This window comes from Corticium candelabrum, chromosome 4 (assembly GCF_963422355.1).
Source record: "Corticium candelabrum chromosome 4, ooCorCand1.1, whole genome shotgun sequence".
Lineage (NCBI taxonomy): Eukaryota > Metazoa > Porifera > Homoscleromorpha > Homosclerophorida > Plakinidae > Corticium > Corticium candelabrum.
In genome coordinates this window covers 2,852,710-2,877,982 of record NC_085088.1, presented here as the reverse complement: position 1 = coordinate 2,877,982, position 25,273 = coordinate 2,852,710, and the positions used below count along the sequence as shown (strand labels likewise).

Genomic DNA, 25,273 nt, shown 5'->3' with positions numbered 1-25,273 from the left:
CAACTAGCTACCCGACAAGGTCACGTTGTCATTACGTTTCGGCTTTCGATTCTCTGTTCGTCGTTCGGTTGGTTTTTTGACTGTTTTGTGGACATCTGCATACTCAGAGTCAGTAAGAAGTAGTGTAGACTAGAAAGGGGTGTCCAGTTTGCGTGAATTCTGCACGACGTTTGTTTTCTGAAACGCAGTTGATTACTAGGCAGAAAAGCGGTCTGCGCGTAGAATAATCATGTGGCATTGTTCTCTGCAATTTTGAAGATGGGGCTCCTTTGGGTGATTTGGGAAGCACGTGCGTCCTAGTTGGAAATCCCGGATGTAGAGCTGAATTTTGTAGCCAACTATGTTATGAATGTTGGTGGGTGCATACGGGTACTTGTCTGTGTGTCACCTTGGCTATAGATTATTGTGGCAAAGCGACATTGTGTTCATTGTAGACTAAAGTCAATCCTCTGCCTTCCCCCAAGCTTGTGTGGCTCTTGCATGGGCAGATGTTCCCAGCGTTTATCCAATGAGCGATTAGTTATTAGCATAAAGGGTGGGTTGGTCTCTCAATTGAAGGCTGTCTATTGGTTAGAGTAGCTACGTAAGCAATTTGCATAACAATGTTGGCTGAAGTTACTCTGCAATGCATACCCAAAGAATGGCATGACCTTGAGCTCTAGAATGAAGTGTTTAGCATGTCTCTAGGATCTTGCTGTCAAAGATATTCATGATTTCCTGAGGGAGAAGTCAGCGTGGACAGACTTTAGTAGTGTCCTAACTCGTTCGCTGATTTCTGTCTGAATGTGGAGGTTTCAGGGCTGATTCTGGAATGTGTAGCTACACTGACCAACTGAGTACCATTAGTTTGGTTGCAGTAGTTTAGTTGTCTGTTTGCATTATCGGATGCTCATCATAATTGCCATATCTTTACCACATGGACAGACACCGTACAAATGTAGATCATCATGGACAGACACCATACAAATGTATCATCATGGACAGATGCCATACAAACGTAGACCATCATGGACAGACACCATACAAACGTAGATCATCATGGACAGACACCATACAAACGTATCATCATGGACAGACGCCATACAAACATAGATCATCATGGACAGACACCATACAAACGTAGATCATCATGGACAGACACCATACAAACGTAGATCATCATCATTGTGGCATCCTACGACCCTGGACAGTGAATGTTGTTTGTGCTGCTGAGTTATTGTTGTTGTGATTGAAGGGAAAATGGCTGATGCTGACATCGAGGCTCTTCTGGAAGCACCGTACAAGAAAGAGGTGAGCGTCAACGTCCAGGCATGCCACCAGATTTCCAAACTTGTTTTCTCGTGCATAGTCACTCTTAATTAAGATACCATGATTCTGTGTATTGCGGATTGCATCAAAAGGTGTCGTGTTTCGCCCTGTAGAGCCACGATGGCGTCTCCATTGAGTCACGCTCTCTCGATATGGTGAAGCGGGAACTTTTGCTTGAAGTCACGTGCTCCTCCACGTGGCAGTCACGTGAATACTCCACGTGGCTTAGTGTGCTTTTTCCCTTTTAGGTGCGTGTGTAAACAAACGTGTGTGCACGGCAGTCTGAGACTATTGAACACTGTGGTGAACGTATCAGTGTGTAGTGAAAAATGATTTTGGCGCATATGATCGGTCTCTTACGCCATTTAGGTTGCATCTCGTGTCTACTGGAATATGCTGACTTGCTCACCGCTATCGACTCATATACTGTAACGACCGTGTGTGTTAATTGTGTTCTTGTTTGTGTCTTCTGTTTGTATACAAATCTTTTCGTACTCACTCTCATTGATGTTGGGGTTCTCCAGGCTGTGCCTAGTAAGGATAAGAGTGATGATGAAGACAGTGATCACAAGAGCAAGAAGAAGTAAGAAAGTTGGTGTGTGTGTGTGTGTGTGTGTGTGTGTGTGTGTGTGTGTGTGTGTGTGTGTGTGTGTGTGTGTGTGTGTGTGTGTGTGTGTGTGTGTGTGTGTGTGTGTGTGTGTGTGTGAATAGGTATTGTGAATGCATATACATACAGTAGGATGTCACTCAGCTGATGTCATTTAACCAAGCAATTGTGCCTTGAACTCAACTCACTTTGCATACAGTAATAAGTGTACGTGTGCAAGTACAGGCAACTATGTCAATAATGCAATAATGTGCAATGCAAGAAGTCTCACCCGTGTTATCCATGTCTATGACTATGAATTATCTAGCCGTACAATAGGTTGGGAGTTTCTCTTAGGTATAGTTGTATGTATGTATACCAGAGGCATAGCCAAGGCATACGCAAGAGTCGCAACCAAAGCAGGTAGCAAAGGGGCGTGGTCCATAGAGTATTCGCCAGTCTGTGATCTCTTGAAGCTGTGTGGTATCCTTGTACTCAGGAAGTTTAGTTAATTAATTAATGTACTATACAGTAGTGTTAGACACTGACAGGTACAGTACACTCAGGGCTTGAAAAATTGGTCCAACTGGTTGTCATCATTTGACGAGCTTTTAAAAATTTGGGTTGTCAAAGTTTAGTCCAGGATGTCATGTTGATATCAAACATGGGGTTAGCATTACTGCCATTTTGTTTACTGGTATAAAATGATGATTTCTTATGTAGGGATTTCTGAGTATACATGTAGAACTGTTGATTAGCAAGATATTGCCATTGCTGCTTACCACCAAAAAATATTCAGGTCTTAAAATTCAATGGAATACAAGCATACTGTACTTCACAATGGCATGCAACCGAAAGTATCCAACACATTACCGCTGAGCCAATGGAAACAACGTGTTGCATAGGTACTAGTAGTTACAAAGTTACTGATGGTAGAGACCTTCGTGGAGGCACAGAAGACAAAGTGATGGCTAATTGAATGTGTTTGGGGACTATTAAGGAATGCTATTGAATACATACTTCATCAAAACAACGCGGGTTTCAACCAGACTTATTTTCTTCCATTTTTTGCTACTAAAATTGTTATATATCTACTTATTTGATTTACAGGATTTCTTATTGTCTACTTCCTCATGTGCTCCCTGGTCACACACTTCATGCCTTACTCTTTCAAAATCCTGAGATCGATCATGTTATACGGAACGCGTTAGATCTAGACATGGCTCTCGCACTCTCAGTTTCATTATCCGGGATATGAGCAGTTTGTCAACTTATGCTGCTGGTGTATTACGCGTACATGTGATTGTACGACAAATGTCCCAATGCGAGCATCAAAGCGGTGCATGTTTCAGTACAGTACAGCTATCCGCCTGCATACCGAGAAAGCCATTACAAACTAGCCTTGCAATTGGTCTGCTAGTCATTATTTGACGATGTAGATTACACTGTTAGTCGTCGGTTATAAAATTTAACTCGTCAAATGACGACTTGACGACCTATTTTTAACCCTGATACTTAACGTTCACTGATACTAGAGCAGTGTTATTAAGGCTGGAGGTGCTAGTCTGCAACATGAGCGTCCTAACTGGTCTTTGACTATATATTGTTGAAACGTGAGATATTACTGAGGACCAATATCTCAGCTCGCCGAAGCAGCTGACTTTGGATCTGGCTACACCACTGTATACATTTTATATTGTATGTTGTACATAATAATGAAGTATGCCCATCTCTAAGCAGTTTCACATCCAGCCAGAGTAGTGTAAGTCTGTAAGTTGATGTCAATGGTTTAAAATACTCAATACAGTATGAACAGGGTGGGATACCAAAGTATTTAGATAAGACACCCTACTGTATTGTAATATTGTACATGTTAGTCTCTACGTCTTGCATGTCTGCATGATCGCTTATATTGTATTCTTAAATAATGATATGTTATGTTTATTGTTAGGCACAAGAAGAAGCATAGTCGTGGTTCACGAAGCAGAAGCCGTAGTAAATCTCCCAGACGACGTAGTCGTTCCCCACGAAGACGCAGCAGGTCACCGAGGAGGCGAAGAAGCCATAGCCGCTCACCAAGACGAAGAAGGTTTGCACAACCACCCTGCATGACACTTTCAGTACAAGCCTTTGTCTTTGAGACTTCATTTTGTGATGAAGGAGCCCGTATCGTGGTGGGAGTTATGGTCGTCGTGACAGCAGAGGTAGCCATTACAGAGGACGAGGTGACAGAGACCAGGGTGGTCATAGTAGACATAGCGACGGTGGTGGTCCTAGAAGGAGAGAAGAGTCACCTCCTGCTCCTGTTGCGTAAGATTTCTCATTGTGATGTTTGATTTCGTGCGTCTTGTTGGATTGTTTGTGCTGTTTGTATTGAGGTGTTTGTGTCAGTTATGTAATTAATGATTAGAGCCTACACTAAGGGGCTGTCCTTCATTGTCGACAGTTTTTACGAAACGAAAAACTTTTGTTCTTTTTAGTACCCCACCCACCCACCAACCCCAAAACGAAAGTTACATTCCCAAAATGAAAGTTGCATTACTGATGATACCATGATATATGACCCAGGCATAGATATCTAGTTATAAATGTCTACATATAACAAAGAACATTACACACTCGCTAGAACACTAAACTCAAGATTTGCTAGAACAGAATGACATCACTGAGCAACCCATGCAACCATTGCTGAGTGCTGTAAATCTCAAGGTGCCACTCTTGGACATGTGGTGATGGAAGTGTGACTTGTTGCATCACTGTCTGTTGAAAGGTGTTTCTGATCCCCAGCAATCAAAAACGATGGTAGCAATTGCTTATGGCTGTCGTTTCCTAGTTGATCTGCTTGAGAGAACAGTCACTCCTGCGCTGTCTCATTGGTCGCGAATTTGTAACCAGAAGAACAGACCCTTACCGCGCTGCCGACCAAAAAGCATCTGTATGGCCATCATGTTTCGACCTTGGATGCCAGTGCAATTTGCACGCGTACTGCGTTGTACATCGTCTTCAGGAATAGCCACAACATCAAAACGAAATGGCTTTCAACCCACCCACCCACATGCAAATGTTTTTTGTTTTGTAAATTACGACGACGCCTAAGATCTAGAATGTAACTTTTTTTGTCTGGGAAATACAACAGTAACTCTTTGCAAGGGTGTGCTTGTACACACACACACACACACACACACACACACACACACACACACACACACACACACACACACACACACACACACACACACACACACACACACACACACACACACACACAATTCTGATTATCATGGCATTCTATAGTTTGTTTCAAAATTGTAAGATTTACCTTTTTGTTGTTTGTATCTTTCAGGAAGTCGGAGAGCGAAGAAGAACCGTCATCTCCTGGTCCTGATTTGACGCAAGAAGAGAGAGATGCACGAACTGTACTGTGCATGCAGCTATCGGCTCGTGTCACGAAAAAGGCACTGAAACAACTGTTTTGTCAAGTTGGCAAGGTTTGTTTACTTCAGTCAAGAGTATCATTAAAATGTGTTCATTGTGTTTGTATTGATGGCATGTGTTGTAAACTGGGAGCAGACTATGTTGTTGATGAGTCTGGTGTTTTGTTGGGTATCTATTATATGCAGGATTATTGTCTTCTTGCTTGTACAAGTGGGGTAGAGTAATCTGGTTGTCCATCTGTGTGTGTGTGTGTGTGTGTGTGTGTGTGTGTGTGTGTGTGTGTGTGTGTGTGTGTGTGTGTGTGTGTGTCATTTGTTTGTCTGTCTGTCTGTCTGTCTGTCGTATAAATATATAAATAAACTAATCTGTCTGTCTGTTTGTTTGTCTGTGTGTGTGTTTGTCTGTGTGTGTGTGTGTGTGTGTGTGTGTGTGTGTGTGTTTGTCTATGTGTCTGTCTGTTTGTCTGTCTGCCTGCCTGTCACTACAAGAATCTCCAGATCTCAAAATGAATGTAGGCATGCATCACTGTGACTTGTAAGCATCAACAAACTGTTGAGAAATGAGAAAACTATTATTTTTTGCATAGCTCAAGTGTTGGACATGGCCCATGAGCTCTATAAATTGTACAGACAGACAGACAGACAGACATACAGACAGACAGATCTTGTTCCTTATAATATATAGTGGATTTCATTGCCATTATACTGGCTAAAGCCCGGTTCACAGTATTGACACTGACGCTCAGCTGAGCATCAACGTCAAAGACACCGCCTTGACGCAGGCAGCATCCTTTGATGTTGACGCTGACGCTGGAATATGATTCATTTTTATTCCAGCATCAGCGTCAGCGTCCTACTGTGAACTGAGCTTAAGTCTTACACCGTGTAATTAACTGAAACACAAATGTTGTGAACACTCAGTCAGAAAACTGCGTACCAAGAAATTGTATCAATAAATACAACACTTCAGTGTGTATTATCATATTTGTCACAGGAATGAATGTTATTTGTGGCAATTATTTAATTAATAATCTTTTGTTGTACATGTTGACACTTGTCATGTCATACATTCTGTTAGTAGAAATTCTGACTGTGAATTTGTGTGAAGGTTACAGACGTGAAAATGATCTCGGACAAGAATTCACGTCGTCCAAAAGGCATTGCGTATGTAGAGTTTAGAGAACTAGAGTCAGTGCACAAGGTTTGTGGGTATACATTATAGGTATAGCGTTAGGGTAATGGAAATTTGTTTTGTCATGAAGGCTCTGAATTTGAATGGACAGCGAGTTGAAGGAATTCCCATGGTTATTCAACCCAGCATGGCGGAAAAGAATAGGTCAACCTTGTTGAGATTTACTAAACACACACAAACACAAACACACACACACGACACACACACACACACACACACACACACACACACACTGACACACACACACACACACACACACACACACACACACACACACACACACACTGACACACACACACACACGACACACACACACACACACACACACACACACACTGACACACACACACACACACACACACACACACACACACCACATTCATATGACGTTTGACATGTCTGTATGTATATGCAGGATGGCCGAGGCAGCTGCCCGGTTTGCACAGCCGAGTGCTTTCAAACGCGTCTACGTTGGATCGTTGCACTTCAATATCAATGAAGCAATGCTCAAGGCAATCTTTGAACCTTTCGGAACAGTGAGGAGCACGTACTGTTGCTTGTTTGCGTTTGTCATATTTTCATTAATGTAGATTGATAGCGTTACGTTAATTCGGGACTCGGAAACACAAAGGTCAAAAGGCTATGGATTCATTGAGGTTCGTTTGGCACTAATTGATTATATAGTTTACTGTGAATAGAATAGTTGATGTAAATAGCAAGTGAGCGTTATACAGCTTTGGATGTTATTCGGATGGCTATAGTTACAGGCAGGTGGATAGATGGAGAGGTAGAAGGGCAGATGGACAGACAGACAGACAGACAGACAGACAGACAGATAGGCAACAAGACAGACAGACAAACAAAGACAGACAAAAGAGACAGACGGACAGACAAACAAAGAGACAGACAGACAGACAAACAGGCAGACAGACAAAGAGACTGACAGACAGATGGACGGACGGACAGACAAACAAAGAGACAGACAGACAGACAGACGGACAGACAAACAAAGAGACAGACAAACAAAGACAGACAGACAAACAGAGATACAGATAGACAAAGAGACAGACAGACAGACAAACAAAGAGACAGACAGACAGACAAAAAAGACAGACAGACAGACAAGCAAAGAGACAGACAGATAACAACATCCCACAAAGTTTACTTACTATGTTACTATAGTAAATTATGGTTTTCCTAAACTATGTTCAATGCTCTTCTCTGTATAGTATTGCAGTCCCGAATCAGCGAAAAGAGCAATGGAACAGATGAACGGATTTGAACTGGCCGGCCGGCCAATCAAAGTAGGCCAGGTCACTGAGAAGGGAGAGACGGGTGCATACGGTCTACTGGATGATGACGATGCAGACCGAGGAGGCATTGAGATGTCTTCAACATCAAGAGCAGCATTGATGGCCAAGCTGTCTGGAAGTCATGGGGCAGGTATGATGAATACTATAGCTGTAATACTGTATAGTAACTATTGGTCGTATGAGGTAAAGTCACCAATAAAAGCCACTCTTGAATAAAAGCCACATTTGTGCCCAAGAACCTTTGCATATTATGCCCTGTTTACACTGGCACGATTATACAATCAAAGCTGAGTCAACCTGAGCTGACCTGGGACACAAACTCTCTTTCTCCTATCTTCTGGACAGCGGCTGGTCCCATACTATCCCGATTAGGGAGGTTTGAGTGTATAGATCGTTGAAGAGCTGTTCATGTGGCCAAGTGACTGTTACCACATTCTGCTCAGTATCAGCATCTTTGTTTCAGTGTCCATTTTGTTATCTCACGTTTGTATACAGTGCAATGAAAACTGCACATGCTCAAACTTTCACAAGATCATTACTTTTTTTATTTTGATGGGTCATTCCAGGTTTCATGTCCAAGTATTTGAGCATAAACAATTTAGTTGGTCTGGCCTGGTTGAATAACATCCGCATTTATTTAGGTCACAGCTTAGGGGCTATCCTTATATAAAGAAGTTTTACAAAAAGATGAAAACTTTTTGTTTGGGGTGGGGTAAATGGTCGTTTCGTTCTTTAAACCGGAAGTGAAATGACATTATGGACAACTTAACAGCTGCTTTGCAAGTACTCCTTAATTAAGGAAGAATAGAGTGTACAATAACCGGTTGGAGAAATGCTCAATAATTGACCACAGAAAAGACTTTGACATGTCCGGGTCTTCTTTGCAAGATGGCGGTAAAGCGGTAACTGTCTCAGGCTTGACTTCTCAGCAGAGAAGACACTGTCGCTCGGCCTGCCATCTACGTGAGACCCACGAATGACTATGAGAAGGTTGTGGAGATGTTGTAGCAGACAACGACCTCCAGACGACGGATGCATTGTGTTTAATTAATTAATAGGGACGGATATGGTAACAGTGTAGGTACATACCATCAGGTGACATCACACAGATTGAAAAGTGCGACATCAATCGTTTCGTTTTCGGGGTGGGTAGGGGTCTGGGTAAAAACAAAGTTTTTGTAAAATGTTGATAAATACGGATGGCTGCCTATACAGATTTTAGTCGTGCTTTATTGACGACTTTATACATGTTCTGTACCGACAAGCAGTGTGTGTTTATTGATTTCCTTTGTATTTATTGTATCTGGGATGTGATTTGAGCTTGTAGAGTACATTTGTTGTGGTTACTTTCAGGTCTTTCCGTTCCTCCATCTGCGGCACCTCCTGCTGCGGCCGCTGCCGCTCTTGCCGTTCCTCCTTCTCAGCTGGCATCGCCGTGCTTTATGCTCACCAATATGTTTGATCCAGCGAACGAGAGCGATCCTCAATGGGAAAACGATATCAGAGATGACGTCCTTGAGGAGTGTTCGAAATATGGCGTCGTCATTCATATCTTTGTTGATAAAACGTCGAAGGTCAGTCGGAGACAGATGATGTAGGTTGTGATGGTTGCTGGGGTAATGTACCGTTGGGATGTGCTAGGGAAATGTGTATGTAAAGGCGAAGACTTCAGAGACGGCTCAGGCTGCTTGCAAAGCGTTGCACGGTCGTTTCTTTGCAGGTAAGTTGGTCATGTGATGTGACACACACACACACACACACACACACACACACACACACACACACACACACACACACCACCACCACCACCACCACCACCACCACCACCACCTGTGCGTCATTGTCGTTCTTGATGAATTTTGTTTTAATTTTTAGGTAAAATGGTTACTGCCCATTTTATGCCCGAAATCAACTACCATACCATGTTTCCTCAAGCAATGGCCGCCTCTGCTCCTCTAAAGCCTTCTGCATGAGCTAGACGTATTTGAAAGAATAGAAACGTTGTACCTTTAGCTTGTCCACGTGCTGTACAAACTCATTTGTAAGTCTCTGTGTACGGGTGGTATGTTGGAATATCACTAATAGAGCGTGTTAGTTTTGTCAGTCCCGTGAGTGTCACATCTCAACAAAAGACTTCAACACAGTTCCAATCTGCGAGAAGATGGCTGTTTGTCGATGTCTTGCAGTTCCTTCAACGCATGCTTCCAAAGTATTTATTAATTAGTATTTTACTTTCTCATTGGTCAGACAACTAGAAACTAGCATTTTTAGAGTTTAAACTTTTGACTATTTGTACACTTAGTCACGTGACATCAAATGAGTGTTGCATGAAGTCTAGATTGTAAACATTTGGACATATAAACAAAGTAAAAATTTTAATTAGAACCGTGCAAACGCTAAATGCAGCAATTTATATGTATACTTTATCTAGAGACTCGGAGAGATTTAGTCGTAGCTAGCCTTGTTGGTCACGTGATCATATTGCTAAAGCACGTTAGTTGTGTCCGCCACGTGAGTTCACCTACCAAAAACAAAACGACTCCAACACCGATGCAAGGGTTGGTGTCGGCGAGAACATGTCGCAGTCCGGAGCAAAGATACTGTCCGCCTTTCTCATTTCTCTAACCGCGGCGACATATTTTGACGAGTACGGCTGCGCTACAAGCCCGTCTATTGTCAACACCAGCTACATAACATCTGACATTATGGTAGAGTTCACAACAGATGCGGTCGACAAAGGTGGGCGAGTTGAGAAGGACTGTACATGTGTTGCACGCGCTGACGTTTGTTTTGTTGTCTGTAGAGTACATTGTGTCATTCAAGGGTTATTACAAGGCTACGACTAGACAGAGATACATAACGTCTGCGTTGAGGGATGCACAGAAGGTGTCGTGGAGGTTAATCTCGCGTAGCAATCCGGCCAAGGACTATCCTAGTGATTTCTCACTGATTCAGGTGACATGACACACGTGACTGTTAGTAGTGAAAGGAAACGTTTGGAGAAAGTAGAGTTGTGGCATTATCTGGGGTTGTGACGTCATGATATAGTTAATGAAAGTTAAGTGTAACCCGCGTAGGACACTGGGGTGAGGTTGTGATGTTTTCAGAGGTTGTAATGTTTCAATGTAATGTTGTGTTTGTGTGTGTGTGTGTCTGTCCGTGTGTCTGTTTGTCTGTGTGTGTGTGTGTGTGTGTGTGTGTGTGTGTGTGTGTGTGTGTGTGTGTGTTTGTCTGACTGTCTGTTTGTCTGTCTGCCTTGTGTGTTTGTGTGTTTGTGTGACTGTTTTGTGTGTTTGTGTGTTTGTCTGAATGTCTGTTAGTGTGTGTGTGTGTGTGTGTGTGTGTGTGTGTGTGTGTGTGTGTGTGTGTGTGCACATCTGTCTGTCTGTCTGTCTGTCTGTCTCTGTCTGTAAACACAAGATCTCTTGAATGGCTTAATTCACTTGTAATTTGAAATTATCGTTTCTGTCTGTCTGTCTGTCTCAATACATATATTTTTCCATTTAAATCAAACGTTTGCATCATGAGCAACCTAACACAACAAGACCATTGCAATCTTGAAGCATACAAAATTACACTGTGCAAACTACATTTTGACGTTCTAATCTTGCTATGCTAATGAGTGGTTTGAGACTACTTTTGCACTGCAATGCTGTATGTCTGTCGTCTGTCTGTCTGTCTGTTTGTCTATCTGTTTGTCTGTCTGTAAACACGAGACCTCTAGTCTTGAATGGCTTAACATATCAATATGAAATATTTGAATATGAGGGTCCTGCTAAACTCTCGGATGAGTTCAAAAATGGACACTCAAGGTCATTATCACAACGTTCAAACTGATGCCCTGGGATCCAACTCAGTAGAACACAATTTACAGTGGCACTCGGTTGTGTGATCTCATCTTAGATGGCTTCAAGTTGAGAAATTAATTTTGTCAAAACTGTGATCATACTTTCGGATTGTTTTCAAATCAATACTATATCATAGCTTGGAGATCATAACCATTGTATTATCAGATTACCATCCACATTTGATACCAAGTTATTAGTACACTGAAAAATTAAGAGGCATTAGGATTGTTAGAGAGTTGCCAGACTTTGCATTTTCTGAAATAAGAATATTATTATGACTCAACGCATGTCAGGGGCAGGCGTAAGATTTGCTACATGGAGAGTCACCGATGGACTCTTATCACATGCATACGAACTCAATTCAAACAGTCACACAATTGAATTGATGTAAATATAACTTGGCTAATCTCTTACAGAGTGGAATATAACGGTCGGTCATCGGTCATTGACCGACCAACTGGTGTTCATGACCGACCACAAGTTTGCTTTGATCGGACATATGTACCTACATGATTGCATAGTCAAGGCGTAATAGTTATTGCATGGATGGTACTGGTAGGGAATCAATGAGCTACCCAAAACTCCAGACAACTGACAGAAGCAGGCAGGATCTGATGACCTCCAGATGCGTGAATGCGAATTGACATTTTAGAGTAATATTATATTTATTGCCCCAAGCACCATTTATTGCACTAGCTGCAGTTGAATAGGACAAACAGTGGGAGGGCCACATGCCGGTAACTATTTTGTTTGGTGAAGAACAACATGCTCTTGATAATTAGCTTGCTCATCTCTTGATCAGTTCATGTCATTACTTTACAGTCCTTGCTTATTAAACTAAAAATTTAATAAAATTTTAATTACAAAAAATGTAACAACCACAACAACCATGCAACAAAACAACAGCAAACAAGCCAAATTTTATGTTTTTATTTTGATAGCAAATAGACACAGAAATCAAGCAAGAATGAATGCCCAAAATTTAGAATGTTGGGTCAACCTCTTTGCTAGTGCACGATGTCCGACCATAAGTTTTGCCTTATATTCCACTGTCTTATATCATGCTGAGGATGTCATGATTTTGCTAAAGTTGAAACTGACTATTTATTGCATATCTGTATTACATCAGTTGACTTTAATGTAACAGTTACACATTTGTATGTATGTTTTGCATACTAACGTACACGTATGTTTTGCATACTAACGTACACGTATGTTTTACAAACAGGGCGTGTGCTTCTTGTGCTCATGATACCTAAACCCATTTCCACGTTTGAATGATTGCTGTGGGCAGAATGGACGTATACTATTGACTCTCAGCTGTATGTGTTTATATCTTAGATGGGAAATAATGCAGAGATTGGACGTGTCGCATTGGAAAAGCATCGTCTAGTCAAATGCGTAACACCACAGCGGAAAGTAACAAGAACGCTGAAGTCTCGAGGTATAGTCGTATAGACATACACGTTGCCGCTGACATGCTAATCTCGGTTGTTAGAGCATCGACCGTTTCAAGTTCCATGCAGAGAAGGTGACAGGCAGTGTTGGTCGATGAACTGGAAATCAAGGTGAACAATTCCAGAACTATTATCGAGTCAGTTGAGACTTTGTATTGTGATTAATACAGACGTATGGCCCGACATCAAGACCCATTGGTATTTAGTTTGGTGTTTATGCATCCAGTGTCATGCGTCCATTGTTTGTCATGTGACTGTAGCCCGATTCAGAAAGTTTTTCGATGCGGCAACTATTGAGAGCCGTTCCTTCGCAGGTTGGTACTACCGTTTGATTGTTGCTTACTCGTGTTTACAACTTCATCACATGATGTCATTTTCTAGGTTACGTCAGCTCTGCAGGCGGAAGTTTTATGGGAAATGGGATTTTCTGGAAAGGGCGTCAAGGTCGCCATATTTGACACCGGCCTTCCAAAGAGTCACAAACATTTTAAGAAAGTGAAAGAACGAACGAATTGGACGGAAGAGAAGACCCTAGACGACGGCAAGCAATCGAGACAATTTTATATACGAATCAATATAAAATTAATATTTTTAATTTTATTTAATTTAATGTATGTTTTTGGCGTATGTCAATGTACGTGGATTCGAAGTGTATGACTAGTGTATCATTGTGTAGGTCTTGGTCATGGGACGTTTGTTACTGGTGTCATTGCCAGCGATGAGGAGTGTCTCGGATTCGTTCCCGACGCCGACTTGCACATATTCCGCGTCTTTACAAACAGCCAGGTGTCATACACGTCCTGGTTTCTTGACGCGTTCAATTACGCAATCTTGAAGAAAGTGAACGTCTTGAATCTGAGCATTGGAGGACCGGATTTCATGGATCAACCTTTTGTCGACAAGGTGAGCAAAGAAAGTCTCCAATAGACATTCGTCGACGGTCGCCGTTTGTGTTACATAAATATGCATCATTCCTACCGTCTGAGTTGCTTGACTTAAAGGAGATTTCTCACCAAATACTAAATCTTGTTGAAAGAAAGATACAAGGCCTGGTATCTTCCTGCAGGAAACCTACGGTCCTGACAGCCACAGAAGCAGAGAATGGGCCACGAGTTGTTCAGACGATTCCTCGTATGTAGCACAAAGTCTTACTCTCTGGAGGTAACTACTTTAGGTTTAACCATACCAAGAGCTCCTAACACACCCAAAATGCAGCGAGACATGATCTATGAACTAATCTAAGAAGGGTCTCCTTCTGAGGCTCCACTGTTGTATTGACACAGTCGATACTTGCGTGATAACTTTGGGGTCCCAGTTTGCTTTAGTCAATAAATCACAACGTCCCACCATATGTCTCACAATCCTTACCTTGAAAAGTGCACAGGTTATCAGTCGTCCTTGCTAACCAGCAATCAGAGTTACGCTCATGCCACATACGGGTACTAAACACGCCTACGCAGGTAATTTCAGTGCTTTATTTCTTTGTTACGGTAAACTTCTGCAGTAAACGGTTGCAAAGGGTTGTGTCATGAAGTGACAGCTTTCATCTGAGAGATGGTTAATTTTGGTGAGAGTTCCCCTTAATGCTTGGTAATTAGTATGAAGTACGTCGAGTCTGTTGATCTACTGGTCTCTGTTGTTTATGTTTGATTGAGACCACACGTGTGTGTTACAGTAGGTAATCTAATAGACAACAAATGCAGGGCCGTAGGAGCTGGTCCGGCCGAACCACTTTTTTCTAAGGCCTAATTCAGAGCCGCAGGAACCATATATGCATGCAGTCTGGTCAGTCCAGTTTTGCCGGGTGTGACTGTATCTTTCAAATACTGGACCTTGGACAGTCGACAATGGCCCGAAACTTCTGATCGAAATATATGTGACTAAATTCTAATATATTTATAGTCGAAACGAAAGTAAATTCTAGCGTCTTGAATTGCTACTTACGCTGCTCAGATGACTGAGGTCATTGCGTAGCCATGTATTACAGTAATTGTTGGTAAATGAGAGTAATTACCAAGAACCTGTTGTACAATAGATTATGTACCTAGTATGCTGGAAGACTGCTCTCTTGGCACTATTGGTCCACACCCTCTTAGCACACGTTAGGCCGGACCACTTCAAATGCTTCCTACGGGCCTGAAATGTAATGGTAGGGCATGTGGTATTCGATGTGGATGTGGATGTGGGTGTGGGTTTTCCTGCATTAATTCTGTATGTATGTGTACGTGTCTTTTGGAGAAAGCCGATTCTTCCCAATTACGTTTGATGCATTTGATGGGACGTGTTGATTATGTTTCTTGGTATTAAAAGATTTTATTCGACTTGCAATTTTGTTCATCTACGATGTGAATACTAAGTAGTGCCTTTCTATTTTTGTTTATTGATGCTCCATTTTTGTTACTTTGAATGTTTCTGCAACGTTTAGGTGTGGGAGCTGACCGCAAACAAAGTGATAATGATTTCGGCCATTGGGAATGATGGACCTCTTTACGGGTAAGCAGACTCATCATGTCATGTCTTCACAGTTTCTCACATTTGCTTTATGTCTGCATGTCGTTTGATGTCACATTTGTGTGTGTGTGTGTGTGTGTGTGTGTGTGTGTGTGTGTGTGTGTGTGTGTGTGTGTGTGTGTGTGTGTGTGTGTGTGTGTGTGTGTGTGTGTGTGTGTGTACTATCCAATATTGATATCAAATAGAGTTTGTCTAGGTGAGCCACATTGCATGTTATACTCATCTGTTTAGGACGTTGAACAATCCTGCTGATCAGATGGACGTGATCGGCGTCGGCGGCATTAATTATGACGATAAAATAGCACGATTCTCATCGAGAGGAATGACAACTTGGGTATGACATCGTATCTCTACATTATTATATATTTAATATATTGACGAATTAGGTAGATCAATATGTACAGTTTTGCTTGTATCCCAGGAGCTGCCAGCCGGGTATGGACGCATAAAGCCCGACATCGTTACATACGGATCTGCAGTCCGTGGCTCAAGCCTCAAGTGAGTATCATTGTACAACGCTTGTACTCACCATGACGTCTATATCATTAGCCCTGTTGACGTATTAGTTTGCTGGCATGGACGTGCCGTGATGTTACTGCGACTTGTTTGTTGTTTGTGTCGTACTTGTTTATGATTTCTGCATGTCGTGTCGTTTCAATCATTGCTCATCGTGCTCTGCTTGTCTTTGTGCTCTTGCTTACTTTATTCTAAAAGAGTTCCCTGCTTATAGATAGTGGAATTGGTATAGTTGTCATTAGGTCGTGAATTTACCAATGAGTCGAACACATGAGGGCATGGTTAACGTCTGGCTACGCGAGACTAGTTTGCAAGGGCATAGTGAGGCATGTTTCCAAGTTGCCAAGGAAACCCCCCAAAGAGGCAGAACATGCGCGTGCGCACACACACACACACACACACACACACACACACACACACACCTAGCAACCCAACCTACACGTACAAGCATACACAAAAATAACAGAGTATTAAAATTAATTAATTAAATTAATTATAACATTTTAAGACGAAAAGCAAGATTCGAACGTGAGATTCTTTTGCTACCTCTTTTTCCTTTGTTTTTCTTTTCTTTTGTTTTTCGTGCAATTGAAATGAGTCGTCTATAGCTAATTGATATAGACGTCACGTGTTATAGTATAATGACATTAATAAAACTTTTGTAATCATTTGAGCTAATAGGTGAATTTTGATTATTGATATTAACTGAAACCCCCTCCCAATAAAAGTCCTGCCTACGCCGCTGGTTTGGTCTTTAATTAATTCTGAGTGATGATGTACATTGGTCTGAGTATAAGCTTCCATGTTACATTAGTGTATCCCCGCTATCCCAGCTACATATTCGAATCTGTTTGGTTGGGCATATACATTTGACTTGCTCAAGTATCCAAACTTTTGTGCTGCAGGGGTGGCTGCCGATCGTTGTCGGGCACGAGTGTTGCATCACCGGTCGTAGCGGGAGCCGTTGCCTTACTCTACAGGTTGCTCGCATGGTGTGGTGTTTGTGTATTTTGTTGTTCACATTCTATGTTTACAGTGCTGTGTCTCATCGCTGGGATGTAGTCAATCCTGCCAGCATGAAACAGTCTCTCATGGCATCGGCACAGCGACTGCCGGGAGTTAACATGTTTGAGCAAGGTGGGATCCGTCGTTAATTTGTTTTATTGTAGGAGCGGCGATTAAATATTTTTTATATTTTAACGTTGTTGATATCAATTTTAGTTTTGTAATTTTAGACAATTTGGTAGCACGTACACACACACACACACACACACACACACACACACACACACACACACACACACAATCTGGTCTTATGGTTTGTGTATACGTGAATGTCAGACTGTAATTAATATTGATTATTTAATTATTGTTTAAGTATCATATATGTGTGCTTTGTGTAGGGCATGGAAAATTAGACTTGCTGAGAGCATACCATGTGCTGAACACTTACAAGCCACAAGCAAGGTACCTGGTTGTGTACTCAAGTGTCTGCACATTTCTATTCTAATTTTGTTTGTTATTGTTTCACAGCTTGAGTCCTAGTTATATCGATCTGACCGAGTGCCCGTACATGTGGCCATTCTGTTCACAACCGATTTATGTGGGAGCGATGCCAATTGTTGTTAATGTATGTTTACATGTCGGTTGTTGTTGCTGCTTGAATTTGAATGCTTGCTTGGGCAGGTCACTATTCTTAATGGCATGGGAGTGAGAGGGCATATCGATGAGAAGGTGAGTTGTATGGTCGGGTCGTGGTTGTTGGTATTGTTGATGTTGATATTGTTTGTAGCCGCAGTGGCATCCTTATAAGCCACAGAATGGGCATCACTTGGATGTAAGTGTGGTGGTAGTCGATTTGTTTGTTGTAGTGTTCCTCTGTTGTTTTGGCTTTGTCGATGTGTTACGCGGTGTTGTGTGTTCTGTTGGGCAGGATTCAGGATCCAAACGTATACACGCTATATGTCAAGTGTTCACTGTGTGTGTGTGTGTGTGTGTGTGTGTGTGTGTGTGTGTGTGTGTGTGTGTGTGTGTGTGTGTGTGTGTGCGTGTGCATGCATACATGTGTGTGTGTGTGTGTGTGTGTGTGTGTGCGTGTGTGCGTGTCCATGTGTGTGTTTGTTTGTGTGTGTTCGTATGTCTAATTAGTAAAATTCATTAATTATCTATGTAATTGCATAAGAATCTGCTTTTGTATATACAGATTGCTTTCAGCTACTCATCTGTGTTGTGGCCGTGGTCTGGCTACTTGGCCGTATACATTGCAGTCGCCAAAACTGCAGGCAACTTTCATGGCATTGCTCAAGGTCACATATCACTTACAGTCGTGTCACCACCACAGGTCTGATGTCATCAAACTAATAAATGAGAACAATGTGATCAATCCTATTTGTTAAGCAGATTGGTGAAGAAGAGGAGCGCATGTCGCTCGTGAAGCTTCCGATTCGAGTAAAAATCATCCCAACACCACCGAGAAGGCACACACAGCATAATCAACAACATTTGTGCTCATGTCTGATCGTTGCATGCGTTTTAGTAAGCGAATCCTTTGGGATCAATATCACAATTTGCGTTACCCACCCGGATACTTTCCTCGAGACAACCTGCGTATGAAGAATGATCCATTGGACTGGTATGGTAGTCTGCAGCACTCGTGCTGGTGTCTGTTTCTCGACTGTTTGTCTTTCGTATAGGAATGCTGATCATATTCACACGAATTTTCGAGACATGTACTTACACTTGAGAAACAAAGGTTATTATGTTGAGGTATTGGGGGCACCGTACACTTGCTTTGATGCATCACAATATGGTGAGTATTTCATTTGTTAGTATTGGATATCGGATTGGCGGCATGATGTAGAATGTTTTAGGTACGTTGTTGCTGGTGGACAGTGAAGAGGAATTTTTTAGTGAAGAGATTACCAAGTTGAAACGAGACGTCAATGAGTTGGGGCTTTCAGTTCTTGTTGCTGCAGACTGGTAAGGAAGCATGTGTACTTGGGAGAGATGGATAGAATTTTGATTTGTGTAATTGGTTTTATACAAGCTTCATTAGGACTCTACGTTTTGTGGTGCATATAGACAGACAGAAAACGTATGGAAGGAGGAGGGTGGAGACAGACAGACAGACAGACAGAAAGACAGACAGACAGACAGACAGAAAGACAGACCCAGTTCTTTAGCCACTAGGCTGACCTGGGTTATCTTTTAAGTTAAGTTGTTACTGTTTTTTAGTGCTTTTTCCTGTGTACTGTAGCACCTAAAACATTATGTCATTGCCTAGCACTCTTTGTATGATAGATGAATGTTTGAAAATATATGTGAGAGAAAGACAGACAGACAGACAGGCAGAAAACGTAGAGAGGGAGGAGGGTGGAGAACGACAGACAGAAAGACAGAAAATAGAGGGAGGGACAAACAGACAGACAGACAGACAAACATATGAACAAATGCAGACAGAGAGGCAGACGCACATGTCTTGAGTGGTGTGTGATGGCACAAGGATAGTCTGTCTGCAAACTTATCGAAGGACAGTAGACTAAGTGACATAACTGGAAACATCTAGGTCGAATGCATATAAATTTAAAATAGTTATACAGTGTGTGCATGATACCACGTGGTGTGTAGGTACAATGTGCAAGTTATGCAGAAGATCAAGTTTTATGATGAAAACACACGTCAATGGTGGATGCCCGACACTGGTGGCTCAAACGTGCCAGCTCTAAACGCTCTATTGTCCCAATGGTCAATAGCCCTCAGGTAAACACACACTCACGTTCATCATTCACTTACAAAGCAGTTTACATTGCTACAATGATTATACAGTAACCAAGTGTTTGAAGGAGAGTTTTCACTGGCAGAACATTCTGGTAAACAGTTAGATGAATGCATTATTGTATATCTGTCTGACTGTCGTGTGTGTGTGTGTGTGTGCACTAGTTTACTATGCCTCGGGTACCAGTATTGCCAAGTTTCCACGTGATGGACTTGTTCTAGTGAAAGACTTGCATGATCAAGGTAGTTCAAGTTACTGTGATGTAAACATTGTGCTTTTGGGATGTTAGTAAATATTGCTGGCCTCATTTGTCTGTTGTTGAGTCTATTTGTGAGATCCTCTGTTGACTTGTCTGTTTGTTTGTCTATCTCCAGTGGCACAAGTCGATAATGTGTTTGTTTGATCAGATTTTGTATTTGCTGTTGTTTGTGTCTACAGTCATTAATGGATTTCTTTGTACTTGTTTGTAAGGTCTGACAATATTGATTGCAGCAAGTGCTTTCTGTCTTCTTGTTTCGTTGTGCATGGCACGTGTCACACACACACACACACACACACACACACACACACACACACCGCACATGCATGCACACACACACACACGCACACACACCACACGCATGCGCATGCACACACACACACACACACACCACGCACATGCATGCACGCGCACGCACACACACACACACACACACACACACCACACACACACACGCACATGCATGCACGTGCACACACACACACACACACACACACACACACACACACCACACACACACACGCACATGCATGCACGTGCACACACACACACACACACACACACACACACACACACACACACACACACACACACACCTCAAACAGTTAACCTACATCTCTTTTCGGTCAGATCACGAAGTTCTAAACGGAGCCATCAAGGACGCCAAAGCCGTTCCCATCATGGGACTATACCAGGCCCTTAGTGCCGGTACGTCAAAAGCATACTGTCCACAACACTCAAAATCCATTTAATCTTTCTGTTATTATGGCAACCAGGTGGTCGTATCGCATTGTATGGTGACTCAAACTGTTTGGATAGCAGCCACATGCAGAGAGGTTCTACGGCAAGTATAATGAGAGTGACACCGAATTGAACGACTTTTGATCGTTTTAGATTGTTTCTGGCTTCTCGATGCGATGCTTCAGTACACAGCCCACGGATCCATTCCGTCTGCACTGATTGCATCGATGAAGAGCCAACACAAGCTGTTCATACAACCTGACTCTAGTCTACCCGAGAGGATGGAAGGTACGTCGTTTGATCGTTTGGAAGTCACCAGATCTTGTAGTAACATCGTGTGCTTGATATAGGAAGTCACTTGAGTCGATACAGCAAAGTGTTGGAGTCGACTCTTGGTGAATACCGAGTGCGACCGTTACCCCCATGTCAACAGTTGTCATGGGCTACTCCCAAACCATTGAACGTGTCCGCTCCAAGGCAAGATTTCTTGTTGAAAGTTATGTTGTTTGTTTTGTTATTTATTTATTTATTTATTTTTATTTATTTTTATATTTATTTATGTTTATATTCTACTATAGTTTTCCCAACCCTAACCCCAACTCAAAGTAACCCCAAAGTATCGTCACTGATGTCCAGTGCTAGTCTCTCTAATTCTTAGAATGATAAAGCCAAAGTTTGGTGGACAACTGTTGATGGAGGTATGAGGTGGCTTGGCTAGCGGTCAGGTGGTTATGCAGTGCTGATCTCTGCAATTGATTTCAAAACGTCGAGGTTGTGAGACAACCTCCATAGACCGAAAGTTTCAACCACGATAGGGTGGACTATTCCTCCTGCTGCTGTTACAGCTGCTTGGTGTAAATCGTCTTTTGCCTCCTCTCCTGCTTCAGCTGCAAGGCCTGGCTGATTTGAAGCTCTTACGACTAAAGACGGTTGGAAGGAGTTTCTTACAGTGATGTCGAAATAATTGGGGTGGGGTGTCCTTGCTCAAAATTGGGATGGTAAATGTCTCCCGGTCTACTGTGTGAATATCCATTGCATCTATGTTCCATTCGACAGTTTGCATTGTCGTTTAACGTGTGAAAAATCACTTCTGGCTAGAGCATTGTGGCGTCTAATTCTTAGGTTGCCATTGCCACAGCCTAAGGCCGTGTTTCCACTAGCTGCACCTTAAACCTAAACCACTTTGCTAAACCTACTTTGAAGTAGGTTTAAGAAAGCGGTTTAGGTTTAAAATATAACTGGTTTAGTGCAGGTGGAAACAGGTCAATTCTTAAACCAGTTTAGCTTAAACCACTTGTTAAACCGGTTTAGGCGTTAGTGGAAACACGCCCTAAGAGATGAACCAAAACCTGCCCGCAAGAGCAACGTTTGATTGAGGAGGATATAGAAAACTGGTATTCCAAGCCACAACCGCAGAGACGATGAACTCACACTGGGGCATGGCAAGGCCAAGATGGGTACTGTAGTGCCCATCTAATATATAAAGCTCAAATTGTCTGTCTGTGTGTGTGTGTGTGTGTGTGTGTGTGTGTGTGTGTGTATGTATGTTCACGTTTGGCGGCCACGTCTTTTGTCCGTTCGCAACCGAAATCGGCACGCACACTCGGCACGCACAGAGGAAGGTTTGCGTAAAAAATAAAAAAAATAATGCACCGGGTCCCCTCTCGAGGGATTGACCCACGCGTAAAATTTCTCGACGACGCAAACGCTACACATTGCAGTTCATTCGAACACACGCCCGCACCAGTCCCGTGTAGACCCTATGCATCGCCGTCCTTCGCAAAGCTTCGAGCAATCGAATATCTCTTGCCGACGAAACTTACTCTTCTATCGCTTGCGTTTCTCTCCAAATTCTGATTGCATTTGCACCGAATCCAACCTACACGTTTTCTGCAGCAAGCGCTACACGGGGAGTGTGTCGATTTCTATCGAAACAAGCGCAAAGAGCAAGATTCGAATTCATTCAGAACATCCGGGACCTCGCAACAAAGATTGCACGTGACGTGTCCACATACTTATCTTTACACTACAGTATCTTGCCCGTACGAAGGACGGGCCATGTATACTAGTATTATATATAGATATAATATATTGTTTTTATTTATTTTGTTGTTGTCGTGAGCTACTCCCAAACCATTGAACATGTCTACTCCAAGGCAAGACTTCATGTTGGAATTTAATTAATTAATTAATTGCCACTGTCTTGTTACAGTTTCAATTGATGTTTCAAAATTTTGTCTTATTTTTGTTCTTGCAGCAACCTCTACCAACAGCAGAAGTTGTTGTCCATCAGTTTCGATGTCAACCCAGGCCGCATTCAGCAACCGATGCTCGACTCCCAAGGAATGTGGGATCAGATGTTAGTTGTGAGTCACAGAAGCACACAAGTGGCGACGGCGCTACCGTTTATTGCAATGTCGGCCTTCCTTCTCATTGTCGGATTTTGTGTGTATCATGTGAGGTTGATACGAGGTAAACCTCGGAAAAGGCGGACTGTGAAAGGTGGCGCTCCAAGACGAACGTTTACTAAACATCCAGTCGTTTAATAGATCGTGATTATATATTATTAACTATCATTACCATTGTTAATGAAATAAATATATTTAAGTGTTATTCTCGATTTCAAATTGGTTACAGGTGGTCAAATGATGCAGCGGATGTCTTGGGTGTTGTATGAAGGCACAATGTTTGGCATCGATGTCCCTACCTACTTTGTCTAGTCACTGCAGCCTAATGCTGCAGTATGCAACTAACTGGTTCCTGTTACACAACCAAAGGCAAACACACACAAATATTGCCCATGGACTAAATGGCGTAGTATATTTCCTATCCAATCAACACATGAAGGAAACTGTTTACTAAGTACGAGATGATCCAATGGCAAGTTTTAGTGCCCTTGTAGGCTGTAGACTTCGGAGTTGATGTCTGAAAGACATTGCAGAGTCCCAGTTTTGTAGAATTGAATTGGACAAGCTGAGCCATTAATATCTTTGGTATCAAATTAAGCCAATGGTGATGGTATGATGACCATTGTCAATAGGTATAATAGGTCTACTAATAAAAGTTAAGTATCTAAGCAAAATGGCTAGGCCATGTTTTATGGTAAAGCAGCAACTCTACTTACACTTAACAGTGAATTCCAATCACACACACACACACACACACACACACACACACACACACACAACAACAACAACAACAACAACAATTACCCTTGCAACAATAACTACAGTTTCAGCCCCTATTAACTACTTTATATATACATAACACTTTCTGCCAAACCAGTCACATTCTATACTGGATCGTAGACTCTTAAGTAGAGCTGAGTTTCGTTACCACTTCCTGCACATGTCATACTGTGCTTTTGCAAGATACGTAAACTAAACAGTTTGAAATTGCTGTTTGGTTTGATGCAGAAAGCAAGATTTCAACTGACATGCATATTATATATACAGATATATATATATATATATATATATATATATATATATATATATATATATATAAACATCCTCCATCTCCATCTTTCATTGTCTGATATGTACATATATACAATAGATTACTGTCTACTAATATACACACACTACGTTCAGTCGATCAAAGGATTACCTTCGATCAATCCAGTGGTCGTTTGCAAAAGTGCGAGATTTCATTTTATCAACAAACAGTAGTCCCTGTAAATGATCTATTTCGTGCTGTACTATCCTCGCAGCCCATCCTCTCGCTCTCAACTGTACTTGCTCGCCATTTTCATCCAACCCCGACACACAAACCTCTCGAGCTCTCGGCACACAAGCAGAATGCCCAAACACACTGAGACATCCCTCACGCTCTATCACCACACTAGAGTCGATAATTGAGAGCTTTGGGTTAATAAAAACCCTCCGTCTAAGCTCAGTCATTTGCAATGCTGACACGGTCCTCTTGCCTAGATCTTTCAATTGACGTGCTGTGATCTGCACAATCATGATCTGAAGAGCGACTCCTATTTGTGGTGCTGACAAGCCATGATGTTCTGTATCGTCCAAAATCTTGTGCATCTTGCCTACGATTGCCTGAATTTCCTCACTAGCAATAGCCCGAGGGTCCACGGGAGCTGCTGCTTGTCTAAGCACCACGTGACCAGCTTGCACGACAGATACTTTGTCGAGGAGTTGACTGCGGCGAAACTCGCGCAAAAGCCGCCACATCAAAGCAACTGACTGAATCACGTGACCCCAACGGTGTCCCGTACGCGGTCACACAGTGAGATCGTGGTGTCCAACAGTAGGCGTCTTCTCGCGTAGAAAGCGCGCTAAAATTCTAGTGCAACCACACTCTTGCTCTGCAAAGT

The 25,273-nt window shown here is 42.2% G+C and overlaps 3 protein-coding genes across 3 annotated transcripts; 2 read left to right on the top strand and 1 right to left on the bottom strand.

Moving 5' to 3' along the window:
- The first annotated feature begins 3 nt into the window (after positions 1-3).
- LOC134178819 (RNA-binding protein 39-like) lies at positions 4-9,936 on the top strand. Its single transcript, XM_062645721.1, is given in 14 exon segments — positions 4-67; positions 1,235-1,290; positions 1,833-1,891; positions 3,846-3,983; positions 4,055-4,204; positions 5,238-5,382; positions 6,437-6,537; positions 6,539-6,664; positions 6,936-7,056; positions 7,111-7,176; positions 7,750-7,963; positions 9,187-9,407; positions 9,475-9,553; positions 9,709-9,936. Coding segments are annotated over 13 exon segments (1,569 nt in total). The 5' UTR covers positions 4-67; positions 1,235-1,239; the 3' UTR covers positions 9,807-9,936.
- A 420-nt stretch (positions 9,937-10,356) lies between these two features.
- LOC134178285 (membrane-bound transcription factor site-1 protease-like) lies at positions 10,357-23,576 on the top strand. The gene is made up of 30 exons (XM_062645135.1): positions 10,357-10,572; positions 10,637-10,788; positions 13,023-13,125; positions 13,180-13,249; positions 13,309-13,336; positions 13,399-13,452; positions 13,520-13,679; positions 13,815-14,041; positions 15,564-15,631; positions 15,881-15,983; positions 16,071-16,147; positions 17,071-17,145; positions 17,202-17,302; positions 17,569-17,632; positions 17,699-17,795; positions 17,852-17,899; positions 17,958-18,002; positions 18,369-18,506; positions 18,566-18,642; positions 18,702-18,797; positions 18,859-18,974; positions 19,036-19,144; positions 19,793-19,924; positions 19,991-20,034; positions 20,105-20,182; positions 20,830-20,907; positions 20,976-21,035; positions 21,094-21,228; positions 21,291-21,417; positions 23,198-23,576. The coding sequence occupies exons 1-30, from the start codon at positions 10,410-10,412 to the stop codon at positions 23,484-23,486; spliced, it is 3,114 nt and encodes a 1,037-aa protein (XP_062501119.1). The 5' UTR covers positions 10,357-10,409; the 3' UTR covers positions 23,487-23,576.
- An 895-nt stretch (positions 23,577-24,471) lies between these two features.
- On the bottom strand, positions 24,472-25,130 carry LOC134178015 (peptide deformylase, mitochondrial-like). Its single transcript, XM_062644795.1, has one exon. The coding sequence runs from the start codon at positions 25,128-25,130 to the stop codon at positions 24,546-24,548; it is 585 nt and encodes a 194-aa protein (XP_062500779.1). The 3' UTR covers positions 24,472-24,545.
- Between the last annotated feature and the right edge of the window lie 143 nt (positions 25,131-25,273).

Coding starts and splice junctions, on each gene's coding strand:
- LOC134178015 (XM_062644795.1), bottom strand. CDS start 25,130: ATGTGGCGGCTTTTGCGCGAGTTTCGCCGCAGTCAACTCCTCGACAAA.
- LOC134178285 (XM_062645135.1), top strand. CDS start 10,410: ATGTCGCAGTCCGGAGCAAAGATACTGTCCGCCTTTCTCATTTCTCTA. Junction 16,148..17,070: donor GTCCGTGGCTCAAGCCTCAA/GTGAGTATCATT, acceptor TTTGTGCTGCAG/GGGTGGCTGCCGATCGTTGT. Junction 21,418..23,197: donor TTGAACGTGTCCGCTCCAAG/GCAAGATTTCTT, acceptor TTGTTCTTGCAG/CAACCTCTACCAACAGCAGA.